This window comes from Rutilus rutilus (assembly GCF_951802725.1).
Source record: "Rutilus rutilus genome assembly, chromosome: 1".
NCBI lineage: Eukaryota > Metazoa > Chordata > Actinopteri > Cypriniformes > Leuciscidae > Rutilus > Rutilus rutilus.
In genome coordinates this window covers 18,026,631-18,043,635 of record NC_140209.1, presented here as the reverse complement: position 1 = coordinate 18,043,635, position 17,005 = coordinate 18,026,631, and the positions used below count along the sequence as shown (strand labels likewise).

The following is a 17,005-nucleotide window of genomic DNA, read 5'->3' as shown; positions in this document are numbered from 1 at the left end:
CTTTATTTAAATTAGCATATTTCACTTTAATTTTATGTTTTTTGTTTGGAAGCCGTAGCTGCCAGTCAATTTTTTTAATAATGAAGATATATATATACAGTATATATATATATAGACACAGAATTGTACAGCAAAATAAGCTAACTCGCTTGCTAACATAAACAGGAGCAAAAGTCAAGTTCAAAATAAATGGCACCCACCTCCCTACTAACCCCACAAATAAAGAAAAAAATAATTAACTAGCAAATTTCAAGTAAACCAAGAGAAAAACAGATTAATTAAATTTATTCATCAAACATTTTACCTGTCATCGGCAGTAATGTTTTCAATTCCTTTCTTGTGCCGGATGTCAAGAATTAGGTGTGACCACAGTTTGAGCACACAGTGAGAGCGCTGTGAGGTTACACTTTTAGATCACTGTGAACTCAGATTGCTGACGGTGTGACCACATGGTGACATCACTGTGAGATCAAAGTGTTGACTGGGTATCCTTTGAAAAGTGTAATACAGTATTTGATTTTAGGGGAAAATCTGGAAATCTGGTTCTCCCATCAGGTCTAAAAGAAACTTTAAATCATGTGACATTTCAAATGAGAGAAAATATGTGAAATAAAAAGTGAAGCCAAGTCAAGATCACTGATGAGTTCAAAAGTCATTTTAAACCCATCAAATTCTGTTTGAGGATGGTTCCAAACATGACAGGGTTTCAGGAACATCATACTAACCTTTAAATAACATTATATTAACATTCAGGAAACTGGACATTTTTATGTTCTTGGAATGTTAGAAATCAACTGATGATTTCAGACTACGGTGATGTGGTTTCTCCACTGCATGTATCTTCATGTGTCGCTTCAGGTGACTTTTAAAAGAGAAACTTGTCCCGCACTGATCACACGTGTGCGGCTTCTCTCTGCTGTGGATCCTCTCATGTGTTTTCAGATGTCCTGACAGACTGAATCTCTTGTCACAGTGTGAACACTTGTAAGGTTTTTCTCCAGTGTGGATCCTCTCATGTGTTTTCAGAGTTGCTGACCGACTGAATCTCTTGTCACAGTGTGAACACTTGTAAGGTTTTTCTCCAGTGTGGATCCTCTCATGTGTTTTCAGATTTGCTAACAGACTGAATCTCTTGTCACAGTGTGAACACTTGTAAGGTTTCTCTCCAGTGTGAATAATCTGGTGCAGTTTTAAACTGTCCGCTGTAATAAAAGTCTTCTCACACTCAATGCACATGTACTCTCTCACACCAGTATGAGTTTTCTCATGTTTATATAAATATGACAGCAGTGAAAAACTCTTTCCACACACAGAACATGAATGCGGCTTCTCCTTCATATGAACTGTCAGATGTCTCTTCAGGTTTGCTGCCACAATAAATGTTTTGCCACATTGATCACACGTGAATGTCTTCTCTCCAGTGTGGATCCTCATGTGAACATTAAGGCTTGATGATAGTGCGAAGCTTTTCCCACACTGATCACATGCATACGGCTTTTCTCCAGTGTGGATATGCATGTGCTTATTGAGGTGAGTTTTTTGTGTGAAACTATACCCGCACTGATCACACGTGAATGGCTTCTCTCTGGTGTGAACTCTCATGTGAAGGTTAAGATGTTGTTTGTCTGAGAATCTCTTTTCACACTGATCACATGCATACGGCTTCTCTCCAGTGTGGCTTCTCATGTGACTCTTAAGGGTTGCTGAGTGCATGAAATCTTTCCCACATTGATCACATGTGAACGGTCTCTGTCCAGTATGAACTCTCTTGTGAATGTCAAGATTATGTTTGTATGTAAAACTCTTTCCACACTGATCACATGAGTACGGCTTTTCTCCAGTGTGGATCCTCATGTGTCCTTGAAGATGTTGTTTTTGTGTGAAGCTTGACCCGCACTGATCACACGTGTATGGCTTCTCTCCGGTGTGAACTCTCATGTGAAGCTTAAGACTTGGTTTTTGTGTGAAGCTCTTCCCGCACTGATCACACGTGTGTGGCTTCTCTCCAGTATGAAGTCTCATGTGAAGCTTAAGACTTGGTTTGGTTGTGAAACTCTTTCCACACTGAGTGCAGGTTGCAGATTTCTTGGCTCTTGTTTTCTTAAAAAATATAGTTTTAGTCTTTGAGCGACTCAAAGGTTTTCCTCCAGGTTTGACATGATGTACCTCCTTCACTTCACTCAGTTCTTCAGTCTCTTCCTTCACTTCCATCAGGCCTGAAATCAAAAAGAAAAGGTAATTACATTTTCAGTACAACAAAAATAATTCAAAGAGAGGAATATGAAGTGAAAGGACATAAAAAGAGCTCTGGGGCCGTATTCACAAAGCATTTTATCTTACCACTAGGAGTACTCCTAAATCGCACTAAAAGATTTTAGCTAGGAGTTTTCTCTTAAAAGTTATACACAACACCTTTCAGACCTACTCTTAGTAAAGAAAAATGACAACTCCTAAACTAAGAGTCTTCGTTGCTATGGATGACGTCATTACTCATGCACGAGCTTGACTGAAGTGACCACCTTGATTGGCTGATGATTGTAACGCGGGAATGATTCCAAACACCTCCCCTACGATGATGAGTGACAGGTGACAGGTCTGAGAATGCGTGAGCTACACAAGTAGTGCGAAGGACGGAAGATGATGAATAACTGAATAAATAGCCTAAATGAATAAAGAGTAAGGCAAAACAAATAGCCTAGTAGCCTAATGAAACATATGGATTGATGCAATATCTTTGCAACATTATTGAATTAATCTGTCACTATATGCCTCTGCCTACATTTGCAAAGAGAAGAACATTTTAATTTGATTCACAATGAAATGTTACAATTAGTTTACATGCAATGAATGAGTAGCCTAGTTTTGGTTGTTGTTGGTGGCGTTATTGCATCCTTAGTTATGCCTACAATGCAAAATTGTTCCCTCGCGATTGGAAGCTCCTGTAGCCGTCGCGTACGCATTTCAAAACATCGCAACGTGAAATGCCACAAAAAGTGGTTTGTGAATAGGTCTTAGTGAGTTAGGAGTCCTCTTGACTTCTTTTAAAGGGATACTTCACCTCTGGGAAGATGAATGTGTATTTAAAATAGGTCATTTAAGTAGAAGAAATGTGAAGAAATTTTTGAATTTGGAGCTTTCTAGACTGAGAAAAGCCAGAAAATGTATTTTGGGCTTATGTGGATGAAAGACAACAACTCCCAGAATGCACTTGCTTCGCTGTCTTAGGAGGCCACGCCTACCGGTAAGAGTGCGCAGTTTAAAACAACAAAGCTAGCCTACGTGATGAGTTTGCGAGGGATTTAGAGATAGCCCAAAATGTCCGGGATTCGGCTTTTGCGTTCTACAGTCGCCATTCATTCATCATGTTTACTGTGGCGAGCAGGACGAGGCTGACGGCCGCGGGAGAACAGCGCGAGGCCGGTGGTGTGATTACTGAGACGCGCCGGGTCTCCCATCTCTCACGGAGGAGCGGGAATTTTTCTTAGCAATGGTAAAACGCACATCAACCGATCACTTGTTTAGCGTTCATGTAAACACTACATTCAAATTCACCAATCGGAATGAATTCAGTTAGATTGAAACAAAAGGTGTGCATGTATGTAAACAAGGAATAGCGACCGCAGAAAGCAAAAGCTGAATCCCGGACATTTTGAACGATCTCGCCCGCCAGACAAGTCCGGGAAAAGGAGGATGGTTACTTACTCAGCTTTCTCCTACTATTCAGCTTTCTCCACAGAACAAGAGCCTGCTAGCTTAGCTTCCAAAGAAAGACGGCTGACACTGTGTACATTCTGTGAGTGAGATCCCACCCTGTATGGGCGGGCTGAAAACATGCGGAACAACGCCATCTACTGGCTGTAGTCTTTAGCCTCTGGCCAGAAAATCCTCCGATGACGCAAAATGACGATTTTTGCGTCATCGGAGGATTTTTTCCAGACAAAAAAATACATAAATCTCTCCTCTCAGGGGGATATGAGGGTGGAAAGCATGGTAATTCGAAAATACTACAGGTTTTCTACTAATACAAAGCTTAATGCTAAATCCTGAAGTAACCCTTTAAGCTGTCCCAAGCTTAGGTGCTACTTTTAGGGCTAAAATGCTTTGTGAATTACTCTTAGTCAAAAAAATTAGGAGTCCTAAAGTTACGAGAGACACGCCCATTATTTTTAGGAGTTGCTCCTAAATTCGCCAGTTAGGAGCTACTTTTAGCCTTAAAATTCTTTGTGAATATGGCCCCTGATGTAATAACAAAAACTACTTTCCATAAATGAGGTACATTGATCTTCTAATAATTATTTAAAAAACATTATAGACACAAATCCCATGTTCTGTAGCAAGAACTGTTAAATATATTTGATCAATGACACAATTATGTATTATTAGCATTAAAAATTATACAATAGTGTCATAATGTTGATACCAATGTTTAGATTGATATTTAATTTATTTTACTTAAAACTTTTATTACAGTCCAGTCACACTGTAATTGTTAATAGACTTTTAATTCCAATGACTCCAATTCATCATTCCAGAAAATAATCCCAGTCCATTTTTACACAAACTGTAGCATTGACTGTATTCATCAACCCTTTTACCAAAGTTATTGTAAGAAGAATGATCTCTATAACGGTATAACTTATATAATTTATGATTAATTAATACAAGTTATACAAATAATCGCTTAAGTTACGCTAACAACCCTGTCAGCCATCCTGGAAATGTAATTTCCTTAATACAGTTTATTGTTTATTGCTTAAAAAATATATTAATAATTATAAAAATATTGAGAAATGTCCAACAAAAATTGCGAACCAAGTATAAACCAGAGCTAAAATTTTACTTCGTTTGACCTGATATTGACAATAAATATGAAAGTTTCCCCTTTACTGAACATTTGTTGAAGTGTTCCCTGTCCCATTTCACAGTTTAACTGTTTATCTAAAAGTGATGAAGTGCTTGAATGTTTCTAACAATGAAGAATAAACACCAACCTCTTTGTTCTTCAGGTTCTTCAGTGTGTTTCATTCTGCAGGGTTCTGGATCACTCATGTTCTCACTGTCCTCTTTAATAAACTCAGTCTTTGCAGATTTCAGCTCTTCCTGATGCTTTGATGCTCATCTTCCCTTTGTAGGATGATGGGAATTTACAGTATTTATGGGTGAATTGCTGTGGGAGGGGCTTCAATGACCATGTGACTGATGTGGGAGGAGATTCATTGGTGATGTAAATTACATGGGAGGGGCCTCAGTAATGGTAAATTTTAGTGGGAGGAGCTGATCTGCCCAAAATAAAAATAATATATTTACGTTACTCCCTTAAAAATAGCTAATAGCGTTACTTAGTTACTTTTTTAGAAAAATAATGCGTTACGTTACTTTTGCGTTACTTTTTTTTAACTGGGCTGGGCTTGTTTTTTTATAAAAAAAAAAAAAAAAAAAACAGACACTTTCACACCAAAAGTGAAATAATACGCCTGAAGAAAGGCTGAAAAAAAAAGCATTTTCACTCCTGTACAGTAGAGGGCGCCACTCAAACACACCTTTCAGCTGCTGCTGTTCTGGATAACATAAAAATAGGATGCAGAAGAAGAAAGTTTAACACTTACTTTACCAATATAAAATAAAAAATCTATAGCTTTTACTTGTTTACTTCTGGTTTAACTGAATCATCAAGAAGCAAGTACATTGGTCAATAAGATTGAATGCATACAATTGTATGTTTTATTTGACATATTTAGTAATTGGAGGTTTGCATAGGTCACGGCCGAGGGGAAGCATATAGAGAATGAACAGGGTGGGGCCGAGCACCGAGCCTTGAGGGACACCACAGGTAACGTTGTGTGTCAAGGATTTAGCGTCTCCCAAGGCAACATGCTCAGCTCTCCCAGTGAGGTAGGATGAAAACCCGTTATGAACAAAGTCAGATAGACCAACAGTGGAGTGTAGACGATGGAGGACAATGTTATGATCCACATTTTATTTTACTTTAAGTGTCAGTTTACAGGAGATCTGAAGACATCAGCATAATGAATGAGGTGAAAACAGGATCTATTGTGTCTTCTATATGTGTTTCTAACAGCAAACACTCAGAATAAAGTGAGATGATCTGCTGATGATCCTGAATGGCTCGTTGAATGAGTGTTGATAGTCTGAGGCTCATCAATATTAACAGATCTGCTGAAAACACTCTTTATTTCATGACAATAGTTCCTGTTTTCACCTCATTTATTATGCTGATGTCTTCAGATCTCCTGTTAATTGACACTTAAAGCTCATTTCATTGGTGTCAGCAGACTGAGGGGATTTGTTGGCTACTATATGTGTTTATTTCTGTGTTTTTACGGTTTCAAGGTTTTTTTTTTTTTTGCAGTTCTTTAACACTTTTCTAGATATCTGCAGTTATTTTAACGAAGAAAAGGAATAATGTTAGAATTGAAAATACAGAATTGTGAATTAGCATCAGTTGCTTTACAATAGACAGACAGACTGATATAAATGCTTAAATGTGTCAAATAGTATATAGGTCAAAGGTGACATATTCAAAGACTGTATTTAAGGATCATAGTTAAACCACAAAATACTCATTCATTGTAAATTGAAGTATTTATACTTTCCTTCAAACCACTAGGTTTGAAATATAATTTAAAATATAATACAATTTAGAATGATCACGTATTTTATATATTTCAATAAGTACAGGTAAGAATAACTATGTAATTTTATTTTTACATAAATATATTTTATTTCACCCATATTTTGACATTTTGTTTTCACCAAGGTTATTTGAAACATTATAGTTTTTCACAATTGCTACGACACATTTCACAAATGCCTCACATTGTGAGTGTTTTAACTGCCTGAACTTGTTTAAGGTTTTGCAGAAAGAGTGATTTATTCAACAAATTGATTTAGACTATTGAGAATTTAGTTCAGGGAATGGACAGAGCCGGACAGTAACTGAGTACATTTACTTGAGTACAGTACTTAAGTACAATTTTGAGGGATCTGTACTTTACTCGAGTATCATTTTTGGGGAGTACTCATGACTTTACTCAAGTACATTTGAGAGGCAAATATTGTACTCTTTACTCCACTACATTTCTATCCATAACTGTGAGTACCCGTTACTTCTTCTAAAAAAAAAAAAAAAAAAGGAAAAAAGCAACATCTCGGACACCCTCTCAAATGTGATTGGATTGTGCAGGTGCCACTGATTGGGACAGCCTATCAGCAATCACCTTCAGCTTTCCGCCAAAGTCAACTCCATGGTCAGATTTAGATAAGAGACGAAACCATGGGCGAAACAATGGATGAAGACGCAGCAGGTCCATCCCGGGAGCGATATTTTTTTTCCCAGGATGGTAGGGGAAGACTCATGAATATTCATTAGGGAAGTCATCCCTGATTGGTCTTAACCCCAGTGACGGGTAGGTTTAGGGGCGGGGTTATGGAGGTCATAAGACCCCCAGTGACGGGTAGGTTTAGGGGTGGGGTTAGGGGCAGGTCATCAGACCAATCAGGCATGACTTCCCTAATGAATATTCATGAGTCTTCCCCTACCATCCTGAAAAAAAAAAAAATCGCATCCCGGGAATGTGCCAAGCCGTGGCCCCACCTCGCCAGACTATTTCAATTTTCTGAACAAGTTAATGATAGTTTTCGCTTCAAGTGTTTGCTGTGTTTACCAATGTAAGCACTGTGGCAGTAGTAATACAATATTTAGAAAATTTACTCTTGTACTCTTGATACTCAAGTACTTTTAAAAACAAGTACTTTAGTACTTTTACTTAAGTAGACATCTGACTGTAGTACTTTTACTTGTACTAGAGTAAAATTTAGCAAGGGGTATCTGTACTTTTACTCAAGTAATGTAGCTGTGTACTCTGTCCGCCTCTGGGAATGGAGTTGTGTCTAAGCAATTGTGAAAAACTGTAAAATAGAAACTTTACATTGAATGGGTTTTATGTTTATAAAAAAAAATAGTAAATTTAATTCAAAAATTAAATCAGATACAGACACAATAACTTGAAATCCGGTATTTGACCCTATTAAAACAAACAAAGTAAAGCCCCTCCCATGTCAATCACATCATCAGTGAAGCTCCTCCCACATCAATTCTCCAATAAATGCTGTAAATTCCCATCAGCTACAAGTGAAGACGAGCATCAGAGCATCAGGAAGAGCTGAAATCTGCAAAGACTGAGTTTATTAAAGAGGACAGTGAGAACATGAGTGATCCAGAACCCTGCAGAATGAAACACACTGAAGATCCTGAAGAACAAAGAGGTTGGTGTTTATTCCCAATTAAAAAAATGCTCTGTTTTTAAAAGGAGGAACATCAGACACAGTTGAGTGAAACGTTTAACACAGATAATTCTAATACAAATCATTAATTAAAAACTTGTTCAAGGGGTGCTATTATGCTTTTTCCCTTTTCCAACTTTAGTTAGTGTGTAAATTTGTTGTTCAGGCATTACAAAAATCTGTTAGGAAAGTGAATTCTGTTAAATAAAATATCCCTTTGGATTGGACTTTGAGCTTTGTAATCAAGAACTACAACGAACTGCTCGTTTGGACTACGACACGTTTTTTCTGGATCTTGTGAAGTCATAATTTTACTCATTTAAATAATCTACTCCAACAGAGGAGAAGGCCTGTTTGAGTTGCACTAGTGAAGATTAAGGGTGCTTTCACACTTGGTTCGATTGTCTGTTCCGAACCCGAGTTCGATTGCTCCCCCCTCCCCCTGCCCCCGATGGACTGTGTTCACATTATATTATTTGCATCCGAACCGTGGTACGCTTGCATCATTAAGCTGCAGCTGGCGCGTACTCGTGTTGCTTGGTAACTGCTATGAAAAGGCGTCAAAATGGATAGAATTGCTCGCTTCACATTTCTTTTTCTTTTTTTTAACCTTTGGTTTTGTTTTCAAAGAAAATATACAGAAACACACTTGCGTCTGTCTGCCGCAAAAGTATTAAAACCGTTCCAAAGACAGCGGGATGTCCGCCGAAGACAATTTTTGTGGAGGCAAGCAGAAATCATCTCTCTGCTTGCATGCGTCAATCCCTGTTTTCGTCAAGGTAAGCGTATAGACCCTTTTACAGTTGTTAAACACACACGCACGCAGGCACGCACCACATTATACGTCATCAATAGCGGTTCACTTCCGCGATTTGGTACGATTGCGTTCATATCAGCAGCGAATCGTACCCGAGTTCACATGAACCGTACCCCAGACCACCTTTTTAAGCGGACTCGAGTACGGTTCGCGGGTGCGCACCCGAGTTCGGAAAACAGCGTTCACATCATCCAAACGAACCGAACTATGACGTCATTCGAACCCGGGTGCGCACCAAAAGTGCTAGTGTGAAAGCACCCTAAGAGTGTTGTCGCTGTTCTTTCAACGTTTGTCTGTGCGCTGCACATTTCATGAAGGATAAGAGTAAAATGCAGGCTACACACAAAAGCTTCTCCTGAAATAGAGAAGTTCCCACTTTGTCGTGACAATCTGTTTATGGATCTCAACTTATAAGAATGTCTTATTATTTGTTGTGTTTTTTATTAACTGTTCCAGTTATAAGGTTTATGTAGCTGCTATGTTGTAAACAAGCTTTGTCTAACATAACAGTATTGATGTAGTGTTTACTGTAGCTTTTCTAAGACCGTTCACAGCCCGTTAGGAAAATTATCCATGATTTTGTGATCGATTAGAGCAAATTTAGACAAATAGAGCAGAACCCGCAGGGGTGGGACATTTCGCAAACATGCGCTTAGCGGTGCTAATCATAACACACTGGATAATAACAGACCATCGTGTCTTAATGAGTGTGTTATTTATTCAAACGATTCCTTCAAAACACTGAATCATTCAGCAATGAAAACACGTTTGAGTGTTTCTGTGAGATGAGTTATGGTTCTGCTGTGATCTTTGTTTGGAACTATTTTCGCTGCTGAAACAGATCAAAGAGAGTCTATATCGTGTCTAAAATGTGACTTAATATTAACTGAAATCAGTGTCACATTTTCAACCGTGATGTATTCAACAATCTTACTCGTGTGATGCTCCTTTACTGTATCATTTTATAAATATAAAAAACTCAACATTCATTTTTTACCACAGTATTTTAAGTGAGTTTCTGTGTGTGTGTGTGTGTGTGTGCTTCGCAAATTCGCTCATTTGTTTCGATTTTTCACTCCCCACTCTATCCTATTGTAGACAGAAATTGGAGATTATAATAAACATTCTGCAACAATAAAACATAGGACATTTATTACGATTATTCCTCTGGCGGTATAACTTTAAGTCATTTGAGCAGCTTGCAGCTCTTCATTTAGATCATGCTACTGATTTACACCGGCATTGCTGACAATGACCTCATTCTGATAATATTCTCATATCAAGGCATGAGATGAAAGCCTATCTTCCACTCTTTTGAAAGGTGTACTCAGTTTGTTTCTAGCATAAAGTATCAGGGAGATTTTGGGTGTTTGGGTGATTCCGGGGAGTTAAAGCAGAATTTGAGGTAGCATTGTTTTGACCCTAATTACAAGTTTCCAGCAGCTTGTTGACCGGGTTGTCCACCCAGGTTGTGATCCTCAGACATCATAGATTTCATTTTTATATTACAACCTTTTACAGCAGCCCATGTCTGATTTCCTAAAAAACAGGTGTTTTTACGGAGCCCCCCTAGTCCCACTTTGGCAAAAAAAAAATATTATAACTATCTTGTGGCCTCAAGATAGTAACTCGTGGCCTCAAGATAGTAACTCGTGGCCTCAAGATAGTAACTCGTGGCCTCAAGATAGTAACTCGTGGCCTCAAGATAGTAACTCGTGGCCTCAAGATAGTAACTCGTGGCCTCAAGATAGTAACTTGTGGCCTCAAGATAGTATCTCGTGGCCTCAAGATACTAACCCGTGGCCTCAAGATACTAACTCGTGGCCTCAAGATACTAACTCGTGGCCTCAAGATAGTAACTCGTGGCCTCAAGATACTAACTCGTGGCCACGAGAAAGTAAGTTTTTTCAAGGCGAACGTTTCCATGTTAATGTTTCCATGGCGACGTGTCACGCGATACACCGCAGCCACAATAATACATGACAGATGTGTCGCTTTTATTTCGCTTTTCCTTTTTTATTCAAAATATTCACAAACTTGCTTACCATGTCATCAACTAGCCTATCTGATATTCCGATTCTCACATACGTGTAAGTGAGTGTGTTTAGTCGTTTAAAAACCTTTATAAATAATCTTGATCTATAACGTAATAACATGATGGGCGCTGCAATGTTGTCCGTCGGATTTACAGCACGTGAATTCATCAGTTTCTCCCGAAATAAATGCAAGAAAGTTGCCGGTGAACTGAGAAGAATAGAGTAAACTTTATAGTTCCTTGTCTTGCACTATGTTTGTCTAATATGAATAACACATGTCGGCAAATTATATTTGAATAGATTGTTATTGCTGCTTCCACAGACATCAGTGTGTTTTACAAACTCCAAATGTATTGTTTTACTCGTGCTTATGTATTTAAATATCTGAAACCAAAAATAAACATTATGAAGTTGAAAAACTGCTTAGTTGTGATGACAGCGCTGAACGCGTCCGACTCTGGGCTCGTTTAAAAACCTTTATAAATAATCTTGATCTATAATAACATGATGGGCGCTGCAATGTTGTCCTGTCAGTCGGATTTACAGCACGTAAATTCATCAGTTTCTCCCGAAATAAATGCAAGAAAGTGGCCGGTGAACTGAGAAGAATAGAGTAAACTTTATAGTTCCTTGTCTTGCACTATGTTTGTCTAATATGAATAACACATGTCGGCAAAATACACAGCAAAAACTCAACAAATATTGAGTGTATATGAGTCCACACTCAAAAGTGTAAAGTGTTAAAATATGAGTGTTAAATAAACACTCAAGAGTGTTAAAGTTAATGAGATAATTAAGTGATTCATTTAGTGATGATTGAGCATTATTGAAGACACCTGATGTTAACAAGCAGAATCACTGAAGGAGGAAATCACTAATTGTAAGTTACCATTAAGGTGATGGGTGTTTGCTTTAGTTGGGCTCTTGACACTTATATGTTTACTTTAAATTTTGCTTGTCTGCTGTTAATTGATTTATAACAGTCAGATGAACAAAGAGACAATGTGATCTGATGGTGTGTACCCTTCGGTGTTCATTTGTACATCCAATTATTGAGCAATTATTATGCTTCGCTCGCTCAAAAGCCATGATATCTCTCGTGGACAAACTAAAATCGCGCGCGTTCTACTTCCTAGCTCATTTTCTCATGGGCGAGAAATATTCTCTGGGCGGGCAAAGCAGAGAAAGGGGAGGTAACATTTCTCCTTATGACGTCATAAGGAGGAGATTCAAGATCAGCCCGGTTGAGCTACCATTTTCTCAAAGGCAGAGAAAAATAGCAAAAGCTCGATTTACACCGATAAAATTTCTAGAAACTTTAGGACCATATACAGGCTAGGGGAACTCATGTTAATGTTAAAAAACCTCAGAAAGTGGAAATTTCATGTCATGGGACCTTTAAAAAAATTACCTCAATTGGTAACACCTAAAAAATAAGTAAAATTAATACATTTTATCAACTTAATTTCACTAGGTCAATAACACAATACTCAAATTGCTTTAGAAATAATTTAGACATATTTATTAACATTAATTAATTTTATATGCTAACAGTATTTTCCATATTACAAACTTTGAGAAATCATTACAAACTGTTCATATTTGTTGTGTCAATGAATTTCATTTACTGACAGAATTAACATCCATTCCATTAACAGTCTTTTTTGCAAAGTTGCTGTAAGATTAATAAGGGAATTAGGATCAATATAACTCAAAGGGCATTGAATTACAGTGAATATACCGAATTAATATGCAAATTATTCAGAATTAATATTTAACACTTTATCAACTATTCGTCCACCGATAAACTGAGATTATTTTATCAATTCTGGACAGAATTGGCCTACGGTAATAATATCATAAAATTATGATATCTGATTATGAGCAAGGTAACAGAATCTACAGTTTAAGGCAGTAACTTGTAAGCACACAGCACAAGACGCTTGTATGTAAAATCAACCAAGACTTTATTGAACTACTCTAATACACAAAAACTAAACTAACGAAAACACACAAACATTCATTCAAAAAGTGACAGAGAAAAGCAGAGTTGTATAGTCCAGGGGTCAGAAAGTAGAAGTCCTGCCATATGTTTATTCCACCCATGAACTCAGTCAGCTGATTTCTATCTCCTGGCTGAAAAATTGCTAATTAGCAAATCCAGGTGATTGGAACAAAATTCTGAGCAGGACTTTTACTTTCTGAACCTGGACTTTACACCTCTGAAGAGAACAGAAAAAGAGACGAGCAGAAACACAAGAACTACAACTGACTTCAGCCACAGCCTTAGATGAAATCAACTGAAGAGAAAAGAAGACATTAAATCTGTGAAGATCTCAGCAGAGGAGGATTGAACAACTCCACAAACAGCATTACCAGCTTCACTTATTACTAACCAGACTGACTTTATTTCTGTCAGAACTCCTTATTGAGATGTGTTTAATTTGAAGTTACCATAACAGTGATTAGCGTTTCCATTAGTTGGGTTCTTAACTCTTATCATGTTTTATGTCTTTTTTGGCTGCTGTGACAGTGTGTTTGTCAAACACGTTTGCAGCAGCAAAGAAAGCTAAATTTAATCAGGGCAGGTGATGTTGGTTACCTGTTGATGGCTTTGCAATCATGATGTTGTTGCCTTAATTTCTGATGTAATTTATATAATAAAATTGTTTTGTTCAATTAATATGTTAATATCATAAACCCTGTGTTATTGCAGAATGAGATCAAGCAGTATTATACCTATCAGTTAAAATATTTTAACAAACATGAAACAAAAATTTTACATATAGTGTGACACACACACTTATCAACAATCAGCGTATGTGTCTCAACAATGGTGACAATCAAAAATATTCAGATAAACTGATCAACTCTGAACATTACAACAAAGCTACTAAATGTCACTCCAAAAACAACAGCAAAAAATAAAAGCACATATTTAACATTAAAAAAAATAATAGGACAATTCAGCTGCATAATTTATTCATGTTGCAATGCATGCTGGGAGTTTTGTACTATGCAGGTACCCAGCATGCATTGCAGCAAGGTACTTTTGATTGTCACCATTGTTGAGATTAATACGCTGATTATTGATGTTTGTCATAGTAGATTAAGGTTAAGTGTTCAAGTTTATAAAATTCTTCTAACTGATTCGTATAGTACTGATGTATCTCATACTGCAGTAACTCAGGGTTTGTGATGTGAAAATATTAATGGAACACAATTGTAAGATTTAAAAAGCGCCGGTGGAGCTTATAAAAACTATAAATAAACTCATAATTATAAAAACATCGACAGGTAATCATCATCACCTGATATAATTTCACTTTAGCTTTCTTTGCTGCTGCAAATGTGTTTAACAAACACACTGTCACAACTGCCAGAAAAGACAAAAGATAAAATCAGAGTTAAGAGCCCAACTAATGGAAACACTAATCACTGTTATGGTGACTTTAAATGAAACACATTAGAGTTAAACCTCTATTAATTCTCAATATAAACTTTTTTAGACGTCTGACAGAAATAAAGTCAGTCTGGTTAGTAATAAGTGAAGCTGGTAATGCTGTTTGTGGAGTTGTTTAATCCTCCTCTTCTGAGATCTTCACAGATTTAATGTCTTCTTTTCTCTTCAGTTGATTTCATCTAAGGCTGTGTCTGAAGTCAGTTGTAGTTCTTGTGTTTCTGCTCGTCTCTTTTTCTGTTCTCTTCTTTCCTTCAGTGATTCTGCTTGTTAACTTATTAAGGCTGAGATGACTCCATATTTAATATACACAGATTTTGTGGCTTCGATAAGGTCCAGTTCTGGTTTATTTCTTTACTCTTGGCTGACATGTAGTCAGAGGTGTAAAGTCCAGGTTCAGAAAGTAAAAGTCCTCCTCAGTATTTTGTTCCATTCACCTGGATTTGCTAATTCAGACAGGAGAGAGAACTAATTAGTGAAATCAGCTGACTGAGTTCATGGGTGGAATAAACATATGGCAGGACTTCTACTTTCTGACCCCTAGACTATACAACTCTGGAGAAAAGTGATGTTATTAACGGAGGGTGAATGGAGTCCCAATGTCTAGCGTTAGACACTATTTCTTGACCGCAACCTGAGAGAATCAATCTACTAGCACTTTAATCTTAGTTCGTTTTCTTAATAAGATTTGCACCAGTTCAGCCAGAATTAGGAGATATTGTGTACTTGCGTTTGGATGTTCCTGGGCGCGTTCCCTTCTGTAACGAAGTTGCTGGAGAGGGAATCTCTTTGGCGCTGATTGGCTGGCAGTCGGTCGATGATGCGTTCTGAGGGACAGCACTCGATGGTGAGTGGTTGCTTGGCCTTGCTCGGGTGGCGCTTCGTTCGCGGGATTTCCTGGATCGCGGGTTGCTATGCAACGGAGTTTCCTCTGAGTCTGGAGCCACTCTGAGAGGGTTTTCTTTGACGAAGTTCAACGAAGGATCTTACGGAAGAGTTGATGAGTTTTGAGTGAGCTCTTGGTGGTTTGAAGAGTATGTAAGCGTACACGCTGGACGATGGAAAGGTCAGCACAAACATACACAAGAGCAAAAGTCACTGCAAAAGCAGGCAAAAAGCAACACATCTACTTTATATCAAAATTCTAGAAATCATTTACCCATCAAGTAGGTACCAAAATACATACTTCCCATAGTTGAGGTGGAAGTAAATAAGGATTTAGCTGTGATAAGTGTTTAACACACAAAATTAACTTGAGTAATATAAAGCATACATAATACAGAGAATACACATGTATGAGGCAACTTCTGGTGATTATAGTTCCTATAACTGAGGTAGAAAACCCTACGAATAGGCTGTAATGAAAGTTAAACACACAGAAAGTGCTCCACAGGTTATATAAAACATACATGATACTTAAGATATATGTGAGGTAAATACTGGTGATCAATTCAACTTATTGGAAGCAATTTTGAGACCGTTGTTTGTATTAAACCACAAGTGCGGGTTAATTTCAGTCTATTGGTTTTGGAGACAAAAGTCTCTGGAATTTACAGCTGCAGGAAGGAGGTGTCCCTGGTTTAGGGTTTGTGGTGATTCTGGGCCATAGGAATGCTTTAGCATCCTTCGTTTCCTGATAAGGCTGTGGATTTATGCATTGGGGTCACCACAGGGTTTCTTGGCCATTTGGTCTTAAGTTTGGGGAACAAAGAGACAGAGGTGGGAGTAAGTCACATGAACAAGTCACAAGTCTCAAGTCTTAACCTTCAAGTCTCAAGCAAGTCCAAGTCAATTTTGTGAAAAGCAAGTCAAGTCAAGTCATTAATTGAGTGATGATTGAGCATTATTGAAGACACCTGATGATAACAAGCAGAATCACTGAAGGAGAAAATCACAAATTGTAAGTTACCATTATGGCGATTTGTGTTTGCTTTAGTTGGGCTCTTGACCATTTTATGTTTACCTTAAATTTTGTTTGTCTGCTGTTATTGATTTATAACAGTCAAATGAACAAAGAAAAGTGTGATCTGATAGTGTTGGTTATGTTTTGACATAATCATGTTGTGAACCTTAAAAACGAAATTTATTGAGGTATCTTATCTTGATAATTACAGCAGCTCTGCCATTCTACAGCATATGATTATCAGTATTTTTCATATAATTCAAAATATTTATTAAATATTGTTCTGATCAAAACACTTTCAAATGAATTTATTTAAAAACACAGATATCAATAATCTCTAATCTGCCTGTGAATCTCAACAATGGTGACAATAATAAAGCATGTTGCAGTGGCTGCCACCAATCACAACTCATTAATGGCTCCCATCATGCATTGCGGTATGAATAAATTATGATCTGAATTGTCTATGTAATTTACTTTTCCTA

General features: G+C 37.5%; 1 protein-coding gene across 1 annotated transcript; it reads right to left on the bottom strand.

Moving 5' to 3' along the window:
- Positions 1-343: 343 nt before the first annotated feature.
- On the bottom strand, positions 344-5,112 carry LOC311307025 (uncharacterized protein). The gene is made up of 2 exons (XM_084435720.1): positions 4,992-5,112; positions 344-2,216 (listed from the first exon to the last, which is right to left on the bottom strand). The coding sequence occupies exons 1-2, from the start codon at positions 5,047-5,049 to the stop codon at positions 784-786; spliced, it is 1,491 nt and encodes a 496-aa protein (XP_084291846.1). The 5' UTR covers positions 5,050-5,112; the 3' UTR covers positions 344-783.
- Positions 5,113-17,005: the final 11,893 nt, after the last annotated feature.